The sequence below is a fragment of the Meriones unguiculatus genome, chromosome 1 (assembly GCF_030254825.1).
Source record: "Meriones unguiculatus strain TT.TT164.6M chromosome 1, Bangor_MerUng_6.1, whole genome shotgun sequence".
Lineage (NCBI taxonomy): Eukaryota > Metazoa > Chordata > Mammalia > Rodentia > Muridae > Meriones > Meriones unguiculatus.
The window spans coordinates 80,149,637-80,171,978 of NC_083349.1; the positions used below are offsets into that span (position 1 = coordinate 80,149,637).

At 49.4% G+C, this 22,342-nt stretch overlaps 1 protein-coding gene across 2 annotated transcripts; it reads right to left on the minus strand.

Moving 5' to 3' along the window:
• Positions 1 to 11,640: 11,640 nt before the first annotated feature.
• On the minus strand, positions 11,641 to 20,743 carry Ube2q1 (ubiquitin conjugating enzyme E2 Q1). Of its 2 annotated transcripts, XM_060392174.1 has the most exons (14): positions 20,265 to 20,402; positions 18,960 to 19,070; positions 18,144 to 18,248; positions 17,698 to 17,802; positions 17,003 to 17,053; positions 14,699 to 14,839; positions 14,426 to 14,510; positions 13,839 to 13,899; positions 13,554 to 13,644; positions 13,378 to 13,436; positions 13,235 to 13,283; positions 12,886 to 12,981; positions 12,517 to 12,583; positions 11,641 to 12,130 (listed from the first exon to the last, which is right to left on the minus strand). In XM_060392174.1, exons 4-14 carry the CDS (start codon positions 17,725 to 17,727, stop codon positions 12,099 to 12,101), a joined length of 762 nt encoding a protein of 253 aa, XP_060248157.1. In that variant the 5' UTR covers positions 17,728 to 17,802; positions 18,144 to 18,248; positions 18,960 to 19,070; positions 20,265 to 20,402; the 3' UTR covers positions 11,641 to 12,098. The 2 variants fall into 2 exon arrangements, with proteins under 2 accessions (XP_060248157.1, XP_021514373.2); XM_021658698.2 differs by lacking the exon at positions 18,960 to 19,070 and having other exon boundaries at positions 20,265 to 20,743.
• Positions 20,744 to 22,342: the final 1,599 nt, after the last annotated feature.

Consider the following 22,342-nt stretch of genomic DNA (forward strand, 5'->3'; position numbering starts at 1 on the left):
GACTCAATTTGTAGACCAGGCTGGCCTCCTCGAGTGCTGATCTTATAGGCATGTACTACCGTACCTAACTATAAATCCAGTTTCTTTTTTTAATTTTACTTTAACTTTATGGGCATTGTTTTGCCTGCATGTATGTTTGTGTGATGGTGTTGAATCCCCTGGAACTGGAGTTAAGGACAGTTATGAATTGCCACCTGGGTGCTGGGAATCGAACACAGGTCTTCTGGAAGAGCAGCCAGTGCTCATAACAGTTGAGCCATCTCTCTAGCCCACAAGGCCAGTTTCTTAAGGCGACAGTGGCTCCTTTTATGGCTCGTGCTTCCCACTATATGGTCCTGTGGGTGGCCATTTCCTCTGCCCCACCCTGAAAGTGCTGACTTGTCTGTTTGCTTCTTCTGCCCTACTCCAGCAGGTAGAGAGGGGGAGTCATATTCCTGCTGGCAAGCATGATATCTAAACTTCTCATGTTATCTCCACTGGTACCCAGGCTGGGATGGGGAGAGCAGCTTCTTCCTGAAGAATGAACACCTGCCTATCTGCTCAGTCTTCTGTGATTCCATCAGGGGAGGGTATTGAAGTGACGTACTTGGAAGTCTGAGCTAGCTTCTCTGCTTTGATGTGTGTGTGCAGAGTCAGAACAGAGGAGTTTTCCTGTGGAGCTTTTCTCTCTTGCCAGGCTGTATTCTGGTCCTTTGCCTGGAGGAAGTAGGCTTGGGGCGGGTTTTACTGGGTCTTCTGCTGGAATTACTGGGCTGCCAGCCTCTTTAGCTCTGAGTCTGGAATACACACAGCATAAAGACACCCCAGAGGAGCCATCACCATGTACACTGGATGCCAAGGTCTCTAGTCAGGCTGTCATCCTCTCCTCACTTCTGAATCATCTTAGATACCATTTATATGCACCAGCCTTGTTTCACTTCACTTACTTAGATCATACAATAAGAAGAACAGCACCAATCCCATTTCAGGGTGGAGTGTACCTTTTAAAATGGTTATGAAAAATCAAAAGAAGATTTCCTGGTACATTGTCAGGGCAGACATGGTGGTGCACTTTCTGCAATCTAGCACCTGGGAGATGGAAATAGGAGGATCATAAGTTCTAAGATGCCATGTGGATATGCAATAATGCTTCAGAAGAAGCCTAGTGGTGGTGGTGCACACCTTTAATCCTAGCACTCAGGAGAGAGAGGCAAGCAGAGCTCTGTGAGTTAGAGGCCAGCCTGGTCTATTCCAGTATAGCCATAGCTACACAGAGAAACCCTGTCTCAAAAAATAAAAACAAAACAAACAAACAAACAAACAAAAAGCTTCAGAAAGAGGCTCTGCATTTGAAGACATGGAATTGAGTGCTCTCAGAGAAGGTAGAATAAAGCCTTTTTCATATGTGTACATATAAAAGAAATGCATGTGTCCTGGTCCTGTTCTTGTTCATAGAAGGTAGGAATGACTGTGTTTCAGAAAAGCAAGGAAGAGCCAGCTCAGACTCATCAGGGAAGTCCTGGTGCCTTGCTGTGTGGCCAGCAGTCCAGGACGGCATGGGATATCTGAGGCTCTAGGGCAGGAGGAGAAGTGGAAAACTGAGCAAAAGAAATGGATAAACAATATGAAGAACACTGTGGTGGTCACACCTGCAATCCAGTGGATTCGGGGGTTCAGTATCGTCCTTGGCTACATGCTGAGCTGGAGGCTAGCCTGGGCCACGAGTTTCAAAAACAAAACAAACAAGCAAACAACCCAAAAAAAGCCAAGCCATTGATGTAGGAAGTTTTAGAGATTTAAGGAAATCTAAGTGAAAGGAAGCATGTGGGAAACAGGCATTATACAAGCAAAAGCAACACATAACTTGACTGCACAGTAGTGATTATTATAGCCACTTGAGAACAGTGAAGGAGTTGAGGAAGGAGAAATGTAACCAGTTTTCATTTTTGACAGAGAAAGCTTTGTCTGCTCTGGAGAGATGGCTCAGTGAAACGGCTAAGGCTGCTGGCTGCTCTTCAACAGGAGCTTGCTTTCCAGCACCAAGCTCAGGCAGTTCACAACCTCCCAGCACTCCGGGGTATTACACCTCCTCTGGCCTCTGTGTACATACCCACACACAGACACACAGACACACACAAATAAATAAATAAATAAATAAATCTAAAAAGAAGAACGTACTTAGGAATATGTTTAAATATGTTTATTGAAATATTAAATAGGCTCTAAAAATATAGTTTGCTTCAAGTCAGCACATTTAAAGTGTACAGTTAGATAATTTCTGACAAATGTATGTAGCCACGCAGCCACCTGAGAGGTTCAGGCTCTCCCCTGTCCCTTCCTAGTCAACCAATCAACTCCTTTGCCCAGGCAAGCACTAAGCTGCTTCCTATCACTGAGAAAGAGCTCAGCCTTCTCAGAGTTCTTTGCAAATACAATAGGCTACACAGGCTTCAGGGCTGGCTCCTTTAACACAGCAGGTCACATCAACACGTTTGTTTGTTGTTTGCATGTTTTTTGAGACAGGAGCCTCTATGAAGCCTCGGCTGTCCTGGAACTCACAGAGATCCACCTGCCTCTGCCTCCTCCAGTGCTGGGATTAAAGGCCCGTGCCACCACGCCCAGTTTAACATTTCTTTTTTGTTGTTTTTGTTCAGTGGTATTCTGTTGTAGATATGCCACCATTTAAGAATCTACTGCCCTAGATGGAAGTTTTGAAGAAATCCTCTAAAGCCAGAGTGAAAACAAGAAGCTATTGTGGGTAGAGCAGGTGAGAGACAACAGTGTCTTGTCCTCTCAGCCCTGGTGCTGTCCCCAACATGCCTAGAATACCCCTCTGGAAGGCCTCTGTACCTGCTGTGGTCATGTCTCTCAGATAAGAAGTTTGTTTTCTAACTTCCTTCATGTCTTTATTCAGTTATCATTTCCTCAGGACTGTGCATGACAGTGCTCACCTGGGCAGTCGTCATCCCTTTCTGTGTCTTCATTCTCCCCTAGGCTCCTATCCAGTGTCTGCTGTCCTTACCAGAGTGTGAGTCTCCAGACGACAGACAGGCATATTCACAAATTCTAATGGAGTGACAAAGGTAGGCTTCCTGGAATAGAGTTTGTTGGATGATCAGAGCAAAAAAGAAAAATGTTGGAGTTCAGGCTGTAGATGTTGAATTCCTGACACTCCCTTCAGAGCTTCTCAGGGTGGCTCAGGCTCCAGGCTGAGAACCTTCTGGATCACAGTGGGACTGAGAAGTGTGTGGGAACTTTTCTCTGATGGTACAAGAGGACCGGCTGAATCCTCCCAATACCTCTGTGTCTTCATTTTCAGGTCCTCCAGGTGACTATAAGGCAGGCTTAGCTCTTGGCACACTTGACTAGCTGGAAGAAACATCCCAGGCCAAGAAAAGGAATAACTGACAGCTGCTGACTGAGAATTTCTGTGCTTGTAGTGACAGTAGATCTGGCAGCTACTGATAGGTTTGTTGATCTCTGATCTGTGTCTTTGTGAGTTCAAGACCAGCCTGGGTAACATAGAGTTCCAGGCCACCCAGGGCTATATAGTGAGACTCTGCCTCAAAAAACAAAAACAAACAAACAAAAAAAAAACCAAAAAGCAAAAACAAACAAACAAACAAAAAAAACTCATTCTGAAATACAAACCTTACTTTTGGGCAACATGCTTGCTCCAGGGTTCAATAGTTATTAAGTTGCCTCTGAAATTTAATTTTACAAACTGTCAAAACATCTATATTTATTTCTTAAACCACTGGGGTGTAATTATTAGATCCAAGATGGTTTAAAATGTTTTCTGCATTAACACTGTGCCTGAGGAGCTGATAGGACAGCTCAGCAGGAAGAGACACTTTCTGCCGGAGTCTGCTTCTGAGAAAGCACACGGTGGAAGCAGAGAACTGACTCCTGCAAGTTGTCCTATGGCATGCATGTTGTGACTACACACGCAGCAAGCAGATAGAAGAAATTTCAAAATGAGCCTGGCAGTGGTGGCAAATGCCAGTAAGCCTAGTACTCAGGAGGCAGAGACAGCCAGATCTCTGTGGGTTCAAGGGCAGCCTGGACTACAAAGTGAGTTCCAGGACACCTGGGGCTATATAGAGAAACTCTGTCTCAAAACAAACAAACAAAAATAATAATAAAATAAAAATTACAATCTGTCTGAATACTGGTCCTGAGGGTCAGTATTCAGAACCACCTAAGGGACTTCCAAATCGAAAGGACTGCATGTTTGGCTAGAGGAGGCAATCTTTAGCCCATGGCTGCTCTGGCATGGGGCAGCAGGAGGTAGGCCACAGGAGGTCCTCTCACTGATGTTATTGCTCATGACTTCACTGTGGGATACATCTGATGCGGGACAGAACACCATGTTGTTTCTATTTTTAAAGACCCTACTAAATGCCACAGTTTAAAGATGGTAGCTCTACTAAACCCTCATATCAAGGCAGGTCCCATTCATGGCACAGAATAAAAGTACAGCTTGCTGGGTGCCACAGCATATGCCCCAAATCCTCCTCAGGAGGCAGATGCCAGGATCACCTTGAGTTCAAGGCTAGTCTCAGACACCTTGTGAGATCCTAAAACAATTTAGAGATGTCTAAAAACAATTGGGAAAAAAAAAAAAAAGAAGAAGAAAACTAAGGCTTAGAGAGTTAAGCCTATGAGATGACTCCATTGGTATACATGCCTGCCACCCAGCCTGACAACCTGAGTTTGACCCCTGGGACCCACATAGTGGAAGGAGAGAACTGAGTCCTCCAAGTTGTCTCTCCTCCGATTTCCATATATATATGCTGTGGCATGTACCTACCTCACCCCCCACGAGACATGAGTAAATGAGTGTAATGTCTGAGAAGGAGTTCAGACTGTGGCTTTTTTGTGTCTTGTCTCAACAATTCACTCAGTGCATATTTACTGATGACATACTATGCACCAGGATTTTCTAGGACACATTTGAGTAGAATTCTAGAGCAGTGGTTCTCAACCTTCCTAATGCTAGAACAGTTTAATATAGTTCCTGATGTTGTGGTGACTCTCAATCATAAAATTATTTCATGGCTATGTCATGCCTATAATTTTGCTGCTGTTATGAATTTTACTGTAAGATTCTGATATTCAGGATATCTGATATGTATCCCCCAAAGGAGTTGCTACCTCACGTTGAGAACAGCTTTGAGAGTCAGAGTTGATGCCCAGACATGGGGAGGCATTGTTAATCCCCCAAACCTTGGAACTGGAGACAGCCTTGGAAAGCAGGTGATTAGGAATGTACCAGGAGGTCTGTGTAAAAGGGGGTGGAGAGGTGTGCTGGCACATGCCTTTAGTCGCAGCACCCAGGAAGCAGGAGTAGGAGGGTCTCCATGGGTGTGAGGTCTGAAGCTAGCTGGATGGGAATTGGGGAGTTAACTTCTATCAGAGACTGGCTGTGGGACTATGAAGGTTACTGCTGCCCCAGCGCAGGGGACCAGAGAACCTCTCACTCTGGAACAGAAAAGGGCTGTAGTAGAGGCTGATGTGGGGTCAAATCAGGTCTTTCCAAACACAGCCACAGTTTGTTTCTTGGTGGGGAAAAGTGAGACCAGAGAGACAGCAATGAGCAAGAGGGCGTGGCTTTGAACTCACTTTGTAGCACAGGCTGGCTCTGAATGGATTTCGACTTTCCTGCCTTAGCCTCCCATGGAGCTGGGACTGCAGGCACGTGCTACCGTGGGTAGCTAATAACAAGTTCTTTCAGGAGCATGGATTACACTGACATCCAAGCACAACCCGAGCTGTGTGGGGCCGGAATACCATGGAAAGGGGAGGAGCTGGTCCAGAGCAGGCGTGGGATCAAATCATGTCCAACCCTGGGAATCTCATCTCAAGTGTGGTAGTAGTGATGATCACTCCCTCCCCTGCCCTGGGCCTGTGTGTCCTGTGACAGGACAGGTAACCCTGCCCCCCTCCCCCGTTCCCCTTTGCCAACACCAGAGGAAGTCATGTTGTTGAAGCCAGGTTAAACTTCCTTTCTCCTTATAACGTCATGCCCAGCAAACACGTACAATTCTTTTTCAAGAAAATGAGGTGTTCCCAGCACCCTAACACCGGCCATATACACTCACCCAAAAAACTTCTACCTGCTCCGCAACGGTTTATATCCCCGGCAATTAAATGAGCAATCTGTTTCTGATTTCAGGCCACCAATCTGACACGCTGCTAAGGGAGGGGGAGCGGAGTGGGAGCTGGAGATACGGGGACACTCTGTGTGCAAGTGTGCAGATCTCTGGGTTTAACTAGGCCTGCGGTTTCCCTGGTGAGAACAGTGGGGCGAGGGAACGTGGCTCGAGTGCAGGGACACAGGCTGTTCTCCCAGACTTATTCTCACCTCTCTACCTCGCTCTGACTAGCGCTAGCGGGGAGCCTCCGGGCCAGACAGGCCTGGCTAACATTTGCTTTGTCTGTGGAAGGTCTCACACCTGAAGCGGCCTCTCCGGCCCGCCTTCCTTTCTCTTTCTCGTCCCTTTGGGATGAACGTGAGATCGCGCGGTGAGCCCGCTGCGCCTAGATGGCGCTGTTACCTAGACTGCGGCTGAGCGCCAAGCGCGCCCACACAGCTCCGCTGCTTCTCTCGGCCCACCCTCCCCCCCCCCCCCCCAGCAGCCTCTCTTTAAGCTTTATTTCCCATTGAAGTATAGACATATATCCCTTTCCCGTTTCCTTCCGTTGGGGCACTTTCCTAATCGCATGGGGCTGTGGGGGTCAGGAAGTGGGAGGCTGTGTCTTCTCAGCCCATCCAGGGTACCTGGACGGCAGGCTGAGGCCAACCCGGGGAGGGCTGCACTCCATAGCACAGTTCTGATCTCTTTCTAGAGCGCACAGCAGTCACCTCTAAGCGTCCACTGTCCCCGACTCCCCTCAGATGAGGAAACAGGGGAGCCTTTGACGTTCCCGTGGATTGAGAGAGCACAGGTAGAAGGGCTGCCAAGTTAAATGGTGACGGTGACAAGCTTCATTGTACCCGGAGGGCAGGGCGGGGATAGCGTTGGGCAAGATCCTGCAGCCGACCTGTTTCCCATCTGTGTACTGGGAGAGGCTGTGACTGACAGATCCATTTCTGGATTCTTGATCACCAGGCCCAGTACATCTGCTTTTAACCTTTTTAATTTAATTTAATTTTTATGGTTTATTTATTTATTTATTTACCTTTGACACCTAGCTTCAGGAAAGCCAGAATAGTGTCTGGCAGACATGTTAGGACCAGTGATTTGGTTTTGTCTTTGAAGAAGCAGCTTTGCCTTACTTAACCACGTGTGACCTAGGCAGGCCCCAGGAACATGAGTGGCAGTAGACTGGCGAGCACTGGACCAGGAGCTGAGGTAGGAGTTGTACCACCTTAAGCTAAGCATCCTGTGTTGGCAGTGATTCACAGCTGAGTCATTCAGAAACTCAATTTACCTAGTGAGAACGCCTTCCTTAAAGAGGCATCATGATATGATGTACCTGTTTGCCGTGTTCTTCCCCTTCAGAGTTTCTCCCTGGCCTGGGGCCTCCTTTCTCTGGTCATGCATTATGTTTCTTGGGTCTTTGTCTTGGCCCAAGCCCTGGAGAGGTTAGTACAACCCCACTGCCTGGGGCAGCTGTCCCCACAGCCACTCACTTCCTGGACTCTACTGGCTCCCTGCGGCTCCTTCGAAGGGGCCTGAGCCAGTTAGCTCGAATCTGGGGTCTCTGTGGGGTCCAAAGAAGCAAGGAAGAAAAAGGGATGACTCATATCAGCCTTCCCGGCACCCACATTGCCCTCCTGTTTTGGGACACACCTGTTCCAGGTGACACTGTAGCTGCCCAGGTGGAGTTCTGCCAGGCAGAAGCCCAAGGTGTAGGGCTGAGCCAGCCAGAAAGGGTTGTAAGTCCCTGGCCTCAGCTGACCCATCTGTACCTCAGTGATGTGTATGGCTGAGGAATGATATGGTGGACAACGGTATCATGTTTTTAGGGTTCTGTCCCCTTGCTGAGGGCTGTTGTGCATAGGATCTAGCGGCATAACCTGCTTCTCCTGCCTTCCTGTTGGCCAAGTGCTGGCTGCTGGATAAAGCAGACTGACTGCTGGGCTGTGGTCATGTCCCTTGGGCAGCTGGCCACCATCCTTGCACAACCTAGTCAATGATGACTGACTTTTGGACCCTCCCACCTCTTGTCTCAGCCATTCATGTTGGAGGAAGGTCAGCCCTTCCACCCACTCCTGAGGAGCAGGGACAGGAGGTGCCTACATCTAGGACCTCTCCGGGACTGGCCTGGCCAGTTCCCCCCAGCCTCTGGTTCTGCCTTCTCCTCACTTTAGCAGCAGCCATGTCAGAAGAGTGCTCTCTTAAATAATGGCTTTGTACACTGGTCTCTGGAGCATCAGTGTCCCTGAAGAATATCAGCTGTTGCTGAGTTCTTGGAAGCTTGATGAAGACCCTCCCATCTCTGCTTCCACCTCTAAGACGGACAGCTATTTCAGCTTTGTTTACAGTTTCTTTGGGTGTGGATTCTGCTATAGAAGAAAATAAAAGTTTGGAAACCAAAGTCAAGGGCAGAGTAGTGTCTGGGGTTGGAGTGGGGTGTCTTCCGTCACGCTGTTTCTTTAGAGGCAGGTGCTGAGACACTTCCACAGTCTGGAAACACAGAGGCCCCTCCTTGCCCTGTCACTTCTCACGGTAGAGAGAGAGGCACAAGGTGAAACGTTTTGGAACTGGCAAGAGTCAAGGTAGACAGAGCCCTAGCTTCCCCAAGTGCTGGTCTCAGGCTACCTAGGAGGCTGGTGGCCTTGTGCCCAGTGGTCAGAGAGCTCCACCCAGAGGGCATCATGGGTCATTGCATGAAAAGAGCCCCGCTGCCATGCCTGGGGAGAAACAGCTCCGGTCTCCAGCTCCGGTCTCTTGACCTTCTGGTTCTGGATAATGGAAGGTGGCCCCGAAGGCAGCCTCTTGATCCAAAGAACAGCTAGCTGGCAGGACAGCCAATGTGCTGGCCCAGTGTGTACATACTTCTTCAGCAGGCTATGAGAAAGCTACCCTGGGGGATGACTGCTTCTTTTGTGGATGAAAGTGAAAGGGACCTTCCTGGTATTTCATAGCATGAAAATGGCATCCTTGGGAAGGGACGCCTCGTGCCCTAATCAGAACTGGTCTCTCTCTTACTAACAGCCCCAGGGTTTGGAGGTCCTGCTGGGAGGGAAGAGCTGGGTTCTGGAGAAATCTTTTGAAGAAAGATGAATTTTTGTCTGTTTCCCCCTTGTCTTTCAGCATGTAAGTGCTCGCTTACCATGGTAAAAACATCCTTTTATCCCCAGCATAATTTATTCTTAGGGAACATAGCCATGCAGTTGTTTGAACAGCAACGACAGGGCTGCCTCTTTTCACAAAGGCTCCCACCTTGCCCCCTGCTTTCCACTGCTCCAGCTTTTACCGTCTCTATCCTGGAGAGAGCAGAAGCTAGCAGAGACTTGTTGGGGAGCTGGTTTGCCGCCAGAGCTGGCTCCTGTGGCCTCCGCCTTCTGCTTCCCTCCTCTGCCACCACCTGCCCTAAGTATTGTGGTGTTTTGTTCTGCAGACATTTTGAATTCACACCAGGTGAATTTCCCCAGGGGAAATCACTGGTGTTCCTGAGGGCTGTCTGAGTCTTCCCAGCCCCTGCCAGGTCTGTGGGTCTCCCTGCAATCCTGAAACTAGCTGAACAGAGCCAGGTAATTGGCAGACTGGCTGGGGGTCTGGGGAGGGGGCACCCTTGCCATCTCACTGACTTTTCTCTTCTTCCAGCCATATATCCAGTCTGTCTGCCTGCACTGCCCTGGGTGTCATTCATTCCTGGGGCCTCTGCATTGAGTTGCTTTCCATTTTGCCTTTACTTCAGCTCATCTTTCCAAATGGTGAAGTCTTGTCAGGTGTCTTTAGTCTCCTAAACTGGCATAAACATTTGAACCCAAAATAGTAAGCTTCCATTAGGTGAGAAGCCTGAGGTATGGCAGGGCAGACTCAGGCAGAGGTTGGAAGAGCCCTTGCCTAGGTTTCTTGGTGTTACATATAGAACTGGGTAGAAGACTGAGTCATTACCCTAGCAAATAAACGTGGTCATGTTTCACATTTGGGGTGACTGACACTTCTTCCTGGCCGCTGCTTGCTGCCCTATCTTGCCCTCTAAACTGTGGCATGGAAACTGCGAAGCAGCTGTGACCTTCCACTCCCACTCAGCTCCTAGGCTGTGGGCTCTACATCAGTCAACCCAACCTGGGTCATGGATAATGCAGTCCTAGCTTTTTCCTATTGCAAAGAAATCTGCCCTTTGTGACGTGGTTTTGCTTTTTAAATTTTTTTTAAGTGCCACGTAACTTTATGAGAAGCCTAAACTTAAAATACTGTCATAAAAGGTTTGAGAAGAAAAATGGAAGGTTGATAAAAGCTGCTGTTACAGGTCACAGAACCTGGATTTTCCTTCATGTCGTTTCTTTAAATAAGTTTATTAGAGCCAAACTATTTAAATAACTTTATTTGATTCATCCTTTGGTAGATGAGAAAAATACATTACAAAATACATTATACAGAGGACTGCTCACAGTACACATTACTAAAAACACAATCTACATGCCAGCCAGCACTGGCGTTAAGTTCAGAAGGAAGCCACACAGGCTACGAGATAGATTTCAGTTCTATGGAATGACTTTTCCCCTTGTGTCCTGTGTCTCAACCTCTCCATGTATTAGCACCCCTAATCTGGTGGGTGTAGGCAGAATTAGAGCAGCATCAAGGACTGGTGAACTCTCCATCCACCTAAAGCAGCAAGACATTCAAATCCCTAAGAGAAGTGGGGAGCAGGGAGGACAGCCAAATTAAAATGCCCATCAAAAGCATTACAAAGCATCCCAGTAGCTGTCCCATAGCTGAGTTTTCTAAGCCCGGAACCTTCTTGGCTGTCCCTTGCCTCCATGTCAGTCTTCCTCCAGTCTGCAGGCAGGTGGTCCCACAGCGGGCTCAGACAGGGAGATGCCATCTTTGTGTGCTGTATGCAAAGTCTCCTAATAGCAGGTCCAACACCGGCTTTGGCTGTGCAGACTTCTCCCCTGCCGTGCAGTTCCTGGGACTGAGCTGAGGACCTACTACACACACCGAGCTACTGGGAATGGCTAGAAGGAATCCAAAGTTCAAGTCTTTCCTTAGATAGCTTAATGAAGCAGATGAGAGGTGAGCAGAGGACAGGAAGGCAGGGAACCAATGAGTTTCAGCTACTCGGCATGTTGCTGGGATTAGAGAGAACCTCATGCATCCAGGAGCCAGGGCCCACCCCACTCAATTTAAAAGGAGTTTATGAAGCAGCTATTCGAGTCTCATCTTTTTCTTGGGAATTTCAAAATGGAGGCTAGTACAAAGCAGTACTAATAATCAGGATGGTTTTGGGCCTCTGCACTGTAGCTCAGCAGGCCAGACTGTCCAGGGAGCAGGTGCAGGCCGCTCCAGAGGCCTTCAGATCGACCTAGGGTCAGATCAGGCAAGTGCTTCAGTTTGGCATTTTTCTTGTACTAGCAGCAAAGCGCAGTCTGCCTGCAGCTTCTTGCTACGAAAGCACGGTGGGCCTGGCACCCCTCCCCCACCACCCAGCAGTCAGGGGATGTGGGAATAAAAATAAAGATGAGTCAAGACCAGCATCTTCAAATTAACAAACTGTAATTGTTTTCCCAAAGATACATTTTTTTTTCATACACATCCATCATACACTGTAACCAAAAAAAGCAGTGTACATGAAATAAGAGAAAATAAATTAAAAACCCATAGCATAGGTAAGGAGGCTCTAGTCTGGAGCACAGCTGAGTTTCCAGCAATATAAGGAGGCTTGAGTTTCTTTATAAGAATGCCTGCTAGCAAGGGTTCCAGCAAGGTGGTTGGTCTGTAGTCAGTCTTGAGTACTTGAGACAGTTCAGTGTGTGTTGTTTGTTGTTGTTTTTCCTTAGCGTTTAGAATAGCCATCATTGTCCTGCAATAGGCAGAGCTATCACGTCCAGGAAAAATGAGGGAGGGAACCAAAGGCAGCGTGAGATCCAAATACAGCATTCAAAGGTAATTGGTCCAGTGGTGCCTAGGGAGGAGAGAGGGGACGACTCTCCAGGGTTAGCCATCTTCCTTCGGAGGTGTGTACCAGCCTGCACAAAAACAAAAATAAAAACACAAACTAGCACAGTGAGGGGCTGGCCCAGGCCAACTCTGCTCACACCAATCCCTGAGGACATCTCCATTATTCCAGGAAGGCAATCCTAGGAAGGATGCTGAGGCTTTAACCTCCGGAGGTTATTATAAGGGAGGGAGAATGGTGAGCCCACCCAGAAGTAACATGAGTTAGAGTGATACCCAGTCTACCTTCAACCCCACCACTGGTTACTTCTTGGAAAGAAGGGTGACATTAGCCAACTCCAGACTTCTGGAGAACTGGGCAAATGCTGGATCAGGGAACAGTAAGGCTCAAAACCAAAAAGGTCCCTGAACTTGGCTGGAGTGGGGCCTGGGCCCTGGAGCTGTGCTCCAGCCTCACCGTTTTTTTCATGGATCTGCACCAAGGACTTGTAGGACTGCTGTGCTCTTGTCAGACTGTACTGGGACTAGGGAGAGAAAGCCACCAGATCAGGTCATGGCCAGATACAGCCTACTGTCCCGCACTTGCAGGCTATCACCCAAGCGTCCCAGCTTCTAGCACCAAGCACCTCTGCCTGGAAAGGCCTTGAGGACATACCACACAAGGCTTCCCTTTCCAGACCTGTGCCACCCCAACATCAACTGATGCCCCTGACGCCAATGCCCTCCCTCCATTGCAGGGGCCTTATCTTTTCTGTCCCTAAAAGGCAGCTTTACCCAGCTGGTGGTCCAAACTATACTTGGCTCCCCACAGTCCCAGGGCCCTTACTTTGTTGGCTCCAAACTGCACCCGTGCCTTTCCCTTCACCAGCGTGGCGCTGATCTGCATGATCACGGACTCTATGGAGTAGGCACTGCTCCAGCCCTGGGGCACAGCAGGGACAAAGCAGGAAGTCAGGATACAGCTGCCTGAGACACCTTTGGCACCTTTCCAGAAGGGTCCCTTTACTCCCAATACAGTCACCACCTGTCCACTTAGGTTGCTGGGTACAGGTTATGCCTAGTGCAATGAAAGGGCCATATTATGGCTATGGTTTGTTCACCCACCCTATTAACCAATAGGGTTAAAGCTCAGCCAGCCCTACCCAGGCCAATGGCCAAGAGTGAAACAGACTCACTTGCTTGGTGAGAAGTTCCATGCAGATGGCACCTCCACCCAGAACATACCTGCAGAGGAAGGGTTAGTCAGCTGTGCCTGACCAGAGGTCCAGGCCCTTCCTCACCTGCTGCATCAGAGATGGCCCTTTGCCCAGCCACTCACCCTCCAGAGAGGACTGGAGACACAACCCTGACGAACGGTGGGTCAAAGGGGAAGTTATCCTGAGAGAGAGAAGCAGAGAACAGTCAGGGAAGGGAGGCCTGAATTCTCACAGGACTGAAGGCAGAGAGGGAAGACTCAGGCGGGAGGAAGCACTGACAACAGGTATACCATCTTACTTTAAAGGAGAAGTTAAGTAGGATGAAGTCTGCCCCTTCCTTCTCCTTTAGGATCTGAAGATCATTGTGCAAAGCGCTGTCCTGGTCAACTCTACAGAGCAATGAATCTGGGCTCAGCCTGCTGGGTCCTGACCAAGCAGCCTCCTAAGGGGCCCCTCTGCCCACACCTGCTCCTGGGACCCTGTAACCGACACACTGAATGGGACAGGACTGCCCTTACAGTTCCACTGGTCACTCCACTCATTTGGCTCCCTCAACCTTTCTCACCCCAGAGTTGCCACTCACTTGAGGAGTTTGACATTCCAGTCATAGAGACTGTCATTCACGAGTTCGACTGCATAGTTTCCTGAAAGGAGAGGAGGCATCAGCACCAGGAAGACTTGTTTGGACCAAGGGGTGGGCCCCTCCCTCTCCCTAAGAAAAAGGTTCAAGCCCGGTGGTGGCGACACACGCCTTTAAAACCAGCCCTCAGGAAGATTCTGAGTTTGAAGCCAGCCTAGTCAGCCAGGGATTCACAGAGAAACCCTGTCTTGAAAAACTTTTAAAACAAAACAAAAAACAAGCAAACAAAAAACCCAAAGGGTTGAGGTTTGTCTCTGGATATACCTTAAGGAGTTCTAAGCAAGGTCTGAAAAGTTTATAAGCATTTGTGTGATCTAGAAATTCTTGGGGCTCCTTGCCAGCAGCATACTGTAGCCTTTAAGAATATAATTACATTAATTTGCTTATTGCATGTGCCACCCATGCAAGTAGAGGCTCTGCCATTTAGGTATTTGGAGACTGAAACCAGGTCCTGAAACTTGGTGGCAAGTGCTTTTACCCACTGAGCACCTTCTGGCCTATATCACTGAGGAACTCTTGTGCAAACTCACCGCCTTTGAAACTCTGTGATCGGTATATATCCCTGAGCTCCTTCATCAGCCGGTCAGTGGCCTGCACCGAGCCAGACACTGCACCCTAGAAAGGAAGGAAAACACAATCCATCACCCCTGGGTCTGGTGGATGGACCTTAAGACAGTCTGGACGAGGGGAAGGATCAGACAGATCCAAAAAAGGTGACAGCACTGCACATTGATGGGCAGTGGTCTGCCACTCCCCAGCCAGCACCCACCAACCCTTGCCTTGCTTCTCTACAAGGCACGTACATTTAAGTAATCTTGCCTCTGGTTCTTTTTAATTTTCTCTAGGATGGCCAGGTTTTCTTTTCCGATGCCATCATCTTCAGATTTCTTGCCCTCTGGTGGCTCCTCCTCTTTCATTTCATAATGATCTAGGTCTTCTGTATCCTGAGGCAGGTGTGGGAGTGCAAAGGATGACAACACAAAGGTATGTAGACAATCCCTTTCTCAGTCCCACTTGTCCCGGAGCCCCAAGCCCCGGTGGCATTCTTACAATGTAGTTCCAGTTCCAGAAGACAGCTCAGCCCATTCCCTCCACAGTCTAAGGGCCAAGGTATGTTTGGCCTTTTTAGTTTTAGTTTTTTTTTGTTTTGTTTTGTTTGGGTTTTTTTTTTTTTTTTTTTTGAGAAGTCTTATAGTTTTAGTTTTTTTGAGAAGTCTTATACGGCCTAGACTGTCCTTAAAATCATTATATAGTGAGGACAACCCTGGATCCTCCTGCTTCCACCTGTCAAATGTTAGAAAGACAGGTATGCATCTGGCTTTTATTTTGAGACAGGGTTCTGCTATGTAGCCTTTGCTGTCCTGGAATTCATGACCAGGCTAGCTTCACAGGGATCATTTGCTTCAGTCTCCTGACTACTGGTTTACAGGCATCGTGTCAGCATATCTGGCCTCCCAAAGTAATTTTTTTCTCTTTCTCAATTCTCAAACCACAGCACCAGAGCTACATAGCAGTATAACAAAGGCTAGGAAAACCCTGCTCCAACTGTCCCTACAATTCCTCTGGCAGCAAAAACCTTCCTAATCCTAGATGAATGGCTTCGGCTTCAGTGGTGATTAAGACCTTGGTTTACTGGGCTAGCCTCTTACACCCAGGAGTCCTCAGGACCCTAGACCTAAAGATAAAAACCAGGAGGCAGCTAGATGGCTCAGTGGGTAAAGGGGATCGCTGCAAAGTCTGATAACTTGTGTTCAATCCCTGGAATACGTTAGGTAGAATTGCCTCCTCCAAGTTATCCTGACTTACAACACATTTAAACAACGTGAAAAGAGAAATCTAGACCGTAAATCTCTTTATTCTCTCCGCAGAAGAGCAGGACCTGAATTAGGTCCCCAAAAGTACTAATTGCCAAGATGGAAATGAGGTGGCCCAAAGCAGGAGATGGCAGAACTCGACAGCATAATTAGCTCCTTATTCACCCTGCTCTGAGGGAGCAAGCAGCTAGACGAGCAGAGGCCACACTGAGGCAGCTTCAGCTCCACAGTCAGGCGCTGTGGGTATGGCAGAGGTTGAACACTGCCAGGAAGGTTTCGTGTATCATACACCCTCTGTGGGTCTGAAGATCAGTACACAGTTACAGAATCTGGGTCCAAAGCTAGAAACAACATGATCAGAGACACCTTACAATAAGATATCCTGCCAAGTTCTATGTTAGGGGAACAGACACCAGCTTGCTTAATTCCTTTCTAACATAGTCTGTCGTTATCTTCACTTATCATAGTTAACTAATTTTCATGCCCAGTCAAAGGAGATTTCAGAGAAGTAAGATAAATTCTACCTGGCCGCAAAGCTCAATTTAAATACTATTTACATTCTACCTATAGCTAGACAAAGTGGCATATGTCTGTGGTTCTAACACTTGGGAGGTAGAGGATCAATTTAAGCCACCCTAAACTACACAAGTACGAGGTCAGCCTGGCTTACACAAGACCGTCTCAAAAAATAAATATATTGGAGCTAGAGATGGCTCAGAGGTTAAGAACACTGGCTACTCTTGCAGAAAACTGGTTCCCAGTACCCACGTGATAGTTTACAACCATCTTAATTCCAGCCCCAGGGGATTTGATGCCTTTGTCTCCACAGGTACCACACACATGTAGCGAATAGATAGTCATTCAGGGAAAACATCCATACACATAAAAATGAAAAATATAGCATCTATATTTTAAAAGATCCTGTCAGATGCATTATACACTTACTATTTATTATCTGAAACAACCAGGTAGTATGTATCACAATACCATCTTACAGATGAGAAAACTGTAGAAGTAAAACTCCCCAACTAAGGCAGTCAGGATGCAAACTAGGGTCTGTTAAGATTCCTGAAGCTATCTGAGATTCAGTTTGTCCAGTGTCTATTTTTTAACAGATTTGCACCTGATTGCTTTCAAAGAGTAGATAGTGATGATAGTCTTCTCCTTCAAACCAGTCAGTCTTTCCTATACTGATGTTTCTTTCTCCAGCTTGAAGCTGGATCTCTCTATATCAAATGACCCATGCTGACGGCAAACACTTCCTGCTAATGCCATCTCATGCAGTAAGCCTACCTCAGGCATCTCCTCATCTTCATCTTCTGAAGACACTTCTTCTTGCGTGCACTGCAATGGAGAAGGGAGGCAAAGATGAAGATCAGCGCCCACAGGGTTGCTAAAAGCAGCATCTAACCTAACCCTCCTGGGTCTAAAGGTCTGGAAGCTGCCAGTGCCCATAAAAATGGCAGTTTCTCTACCAGCCATATCCCTGTGGAAGCAAGAGCCCAAGGGAAGGATGATTTTGCTACCAGCCAATTATTCTTTTCCTACCACATGCCAAAGGAATAAAAAGAAAACAAACCAAAGAGCTGTTCTTGTCATCTATCCTGCAGATCCCAGCTTAACTTTCCTTAGAACCCCTCTTTCATTTGATCTTCTCTAGAGTAACAGTGCATTTCTGGTTTTAAACAAAGAAGCCTGGGTTTCCAATAGCCATCAACTGCTATTGCTATGATAACGGTAAGAATTCCCTCATCTCAACCCGAGGGATGTTGCCCCTGAGAATGAGCTCTGATAGGACAGAAACAGGGAGTAGTGCCCCATTTAGCTAGATTCCCATCTGGAGAAGAAGAGGCTGAGAATCACACATGTTTGGGAGCAGTGGGGGTGGAAAGGAGCTACTGCAGTTCCATCTCAATTATCACAGATTTACCAAGCACTCTTTGGGATGACTATACAATAGGACCCAAAGCCTACCCTCAATTGCATACCTGCTCTGCTGGCAAGGGCTGATCCAGCATTTCCACATCTGGATGCTGCGGGAGGTTGTAGAGTTTACACAGGTCAGAGATGATCCTCTTCAGATGCTGCAAGAGCTGGGGTGGGGACCACAGACACATCAAACACGCCTCCCCTACTGCTATCTGTATAGCTGCACGGATGAGCTTTTAGCTTACATTTCAAAACAGTGGCCGGTTCTCTACAGTGGCCGGACCTCGTGGTTTTAGGAATGGCTCTCCCTAGCGGACCTACCCTAGAGCTGTTACAGGCGTCTACCTCCTCTGGCTTGAGTAAGGGACTCTCCTAACAAGTCTGCCCCAAGACGTTCTACCTGGCGCACCACTGGCTTTTCAGATCTAGCCGCCTCTCACAGGGTGCTCTGCGGCAGAAGCTTCACCAGGGAACATGAGCCCCACCCCCCCCACAGTGCCCTCACCAAAGTATTCCCTTTCTTTATGTCCACCAGCCTCTCCAACACAGCAGCCAAGTTAGGGTCATCAGACTCCACCGACCAGATGGGGGGCACAGCAGGGTATGATTCCTGAGGGGGAAAGCAAGGAGAATGGTCACAAGAGAAACTTTGAGAGAAACCAGTTTTTGCTTAGCCTTCCTTCTTCCCTGAAGACTTTTGGTTCCTTTTCTTCCCACCACCATGCCCTACACTCAAAAACACCAACTTAGCTTCCTGAGAAAAAGAGCCTAGGAGGACCATGCCTAAGAAGAACCTGAAAACTTTCTTTCTCCCAGAGTAAAAACCAGGAAGCTAATGACAGCAAAGGAAGCTCTGGCTCTGACTGTCACACTCTGAGTTCTCTCCACACCCAGGCCAAACTCCACATTCAGGGGAAGGAAGATCACCTCATAAGTCACAACGATGAGAAAAATGCAGGCTTGCACCCACCTGAACTAAAATAAAGCTCTGTCTCCAAAGCTAATGGTAAAAATTTACAAGACCTCCCTCCCCCAAACAAGAGCCCCTCTAAGACCCATTCTCCCTACCACTCCCTCAAGAACCTGCTCTCATCCTCAGTCCAGGCATGGGCTGGGAGAAAAGAGCCTACTCTACTGACATTCCCAGCATTCCTGAGCCACCATGCCCAAGGAGCCTGAACAGACTCCCTCTTTGCCAAAGGCAAGGGGGCCAGTGTAGGCCAAGTTTCCTTTAGAGGGGCCATGGGCAATGCAGCTGAAAACCCCCAAAGAAAAAGATAGTAGATGGCCTCTGGCAACCGAAAGGAAGCAGCAAACCTACCCGTAAGTGAATCCACTTAGCAAAATCCAATCTTTGATGTTTCAACACATGCCAAGGAAGCCTTACCCACTTCTACTGGGGATCTTAGCGATGCCACAGTTCTAACCAGTGCTGCAGGAAAAACAGTACCAAAGATGCTAAAATCTTTACTTGACTGAGCCACTCCTGGTGGTCACTGCTTGGTGAGGTAAGTCGCAGCTTGGATAGAAGAGTCCCCATCAAAACTCAAGTGTCTCATTACTACTACACTCCCAAAGTTACCTCACCAAACCATGACCTGGTTTGGTGGCAGAAGGGGATAGAAAACACCATAAGAAATGACTTGAAGCCTCTAAGAACCACAGAATTCACAAGTTTGTCTTTCCCCAGGCTACTCCCGTTCCCAGTGTGGATATAGGTACTGCCCACTAGTTCTCCGGCTAGCTCCAGGAGGGGCAAGCTCCAGTGGGTGTCATCAACCAATGTGAGTGCTACATCTCACAGCTCCAGCTGTTACAAAATTATACCCAACAATACCCTCAAGGGACACTAGGGGGTAAAATAAGGCAGGGCACGTGTAAGGTGTCTCCTGGTCTAGTCTAGTTAGGATGGAATGGTACCCACTGGGGGGCAAAGGCACCGTTACTGCTCAACACATACACACATTGCTATCACCACCAGAAAAGGCAAGTAGACATAACCCCTAGAATGGAGAGGGGAGAGGCAAAGTTGCTACCCTACCCGCTCAGGCAGAAAGACGAGTTAAAGGTTAGTGACACCAGAATAAGAGGAAATGCAAAGTGGAGTCAAGGAACGGCAATCACTGGTGAAATTCAGGGAGCGAAGAGGGGTTGCACGAAGGATGACCGGGCAGGGAAACCCACAGGTGGTAACACCTCAGAGCTGCTGAGAAGGGTCGCTACCAAACTGGGCTGAGTTCCAGGCTAGGTCCTTCCAGCAGAGGCCTGGAATCTCATTAGAGCTGGGGGTGGGGAGAAGAAATGGGCATTTCTAGGTGACATGGTAAAGTTGTGGAGGAGTAAGCAAAAGGAACCAAAATTACAAAACCTGAGGTGTGGGTGGGTTCAAAGAGGGGGTGCTCGAGGGCCACATGTCCCGGTGTCCCTCGCTCTCAGGGGTCAACAGTAGAGACTTGTGACTGCACCACAGAACCTCAAGCTGAAGAAACAAGGGTAGCCTAGAGAGAACGAGCCGAGCACCCTGAGGGGCTCTGGCCTCCAGGTCCGAGGGCAGGAGGTTGTATGATTCCGAGCACCAAACAAGAGACCCCCCCCCCCAGCGTGGCGCAAACGAGTAGGTCCTCACCGTGATGTTGCAGTGGATGCGGACGGGGTCCCCCGGCACCGACCCCCGTGAGGGGAGATGGGGTCCAGGCGCAGTCCCGGCCCCGGCCCCTCCGGATCCGGCCAGCAGGAACTCGCAGCTCAGCTCGTCCAGGCAGGCGCTGGCAATGCGGAAGCGCTCGTGGCCGCGGTGGAAGATGGACTCGAGCAGCTTCAGCTCCCGCCTCAGGCAGGGCCCCGGCCCCGGGCCCCCTCCCGGGCCGCCCCCGGCTCCCGGCGCCGCCCCCTGGATCCCCAGCTGCTGCCCCGGCCCCGGCTGCTGCTGCCCCTGCGGCTGCGGCTGCTGCATCCTCCGCTCCGCTCCGCTCCGGGGCCGGCGAGCCGGGAGCCTCCGGCCTCCGCTCCGGGCTCCGCCGCCGTCGCGGTCCGCACTTCCTGATCCCCCCTTCGCCAAGATGGCGCCGCCGCCACCTCCGGGACAGGCCCCCTCCGCTCGCCGGCCCACCCCCCCCCCCACGGCCGCCGGAAGCCGCGCGCCCCTCCCCCTCCGCGGCGGCCCCGCCTCCGACCTCACGTGACCTCTGAGCTCCGGCCCCCGGCACGTGATTCGCGCGTCTTTCCCGCCCCCTGGCCCGCGCCTGTCACCCTCCACATGTGACCCGCGGCCCCCGGCACGCCGTTCGAAGCGCTTCCGTGCGTGTTCGTGCGTCGTGCGTGACTGGCCCTTTGCCGGCGCCTCCCCGTCACGTGGCCAGCGTTTGCTGTCACGTGGTCGGCGCCGAGTTCCTAGGGGCTCTGGGGCTGCCCTCCTGCTCCCCGTTTGCGTACCGCGCCCCTTCCCGAGCGCCGGTTTGTGCGGCCCTCGGTGTGCGGCGACCGGCCGCGTCTGTCCCGCACCTCACACGAGTCGTCGGGCTGCGTCGCCTGCCTCTGCGGCGGGCCCGGGGTGCAGTCGGAAAGGCGCCCTTTCACCGTGGTCGCAGAAGCTGTTTTGGGTCTCCCTGCGATTCCTCTACGGTTGTGTGACTTTGGGTTATCTACGCTCCTGCTGAGCCTCGGTTCCTCCGTCCATGCAGTGGCTCTGTACAAGACGGCAGTGCCTCTCTGGCCTGTTCCCAAGGACTCTATGCAAGGATGCCAAAGTGTGGTCGCTGGTCAGTTACGACTGAGGGGAACGATGGTTTCCTCTAGAGCCACAGGAGTTCGTTACTTGTGAGTCCAAAGTATCAGCCTAGTAGAAGACGCTCACGCCCACCTCTCTCACTGATCCTGAGCGTGTCTGCAAGTTCGCGGCAGTACCTAGACGTTCCCACTAGGTGGCACTATCACAAAGGACAACGCTATTTGAGCGTCCTGAAACCCAGAGCTACGAAGGGCAGGTGCCAGCCTCTCAAAAGGCCTGATGCTTGGGGCCCAGTTCAGCCTGTAAGCCATTGGCCTTTCCGCCGTCACAGCCTTTACAGTTGTCGGAACTTGATATACTGACTGTAACTTGATATACTCGTTCACTCAGTGATGTCATCAGAAGGCGTTTGTTGGCCAAGTTCAACTCTGGATGTTTTTAGAAAATTCATGTTCCTTGACCCTCAGGGACAGGGAGGGCGACAAGGGGCTGGTTTTCTTGTGATGTGAGCAGCCTGAACACTTAGCTGCAAACCGTCTTTGTGTCTGTCTCCACAAGCTGAAAGCATAAAATGCTAGGGTAAGCCAGACTTACCAGTACAGGCTTGATCTAGGACGGTCGAAAGTCCAAAGCGTACCTGTCTCCGTGAGATAAGTAATAAGAAAGGGTTGAGGATGTGGTAGATGCTTGCCCAGCATGTGGAAGCCCTGGATTTGGCACACCCCTATCATCACAAAAAGAAGAGTAATGGTAAAAAGTCTGTCAAGCATTTCCTGAGCCAATATTTTTGCAAATACTTCTAGCCCTCCCAACAACATTGGAAGCTGAGTGTTTTAACCCTTATTTTACAGATGCAGGTTAGGATCTGTAGCTACTGAGCAGGGGTCTGTCCCTAGGCTCTGTATCTACTTGCCTGCTTTCTTACTTTCTTTTGTTACTGTCAGGGTTTTCCAGCCAAGGTGACCTCTTGCCTCAAC

Bases quoted from the DNA above. Each gene is read 5' to 3' on its own strand.
- Ube2q1 (XM_021658698.2), bottom strand. From the start codon at position 20,591: ATGCAGCAGCCGCAGCCGCAGGGGCAGCAGCAGCCGGGGCCGGGGCAG. The intron at 13,284-13,377 runs GTGAGTGGCTGG...CTTCCTCTGCAG, and splicing joins TCTCCAGTCCTCTCTGGAGG to GTATGTTCTGGGTGGAGGTG. The intron at 12,982-13,234 runs GTGAGTCTGTTT...GCTGTGCCCCAG, and splicing joins TGGAACTTCTCACCAAGCAA to GGCTGGAGCAGTGCCTACTC.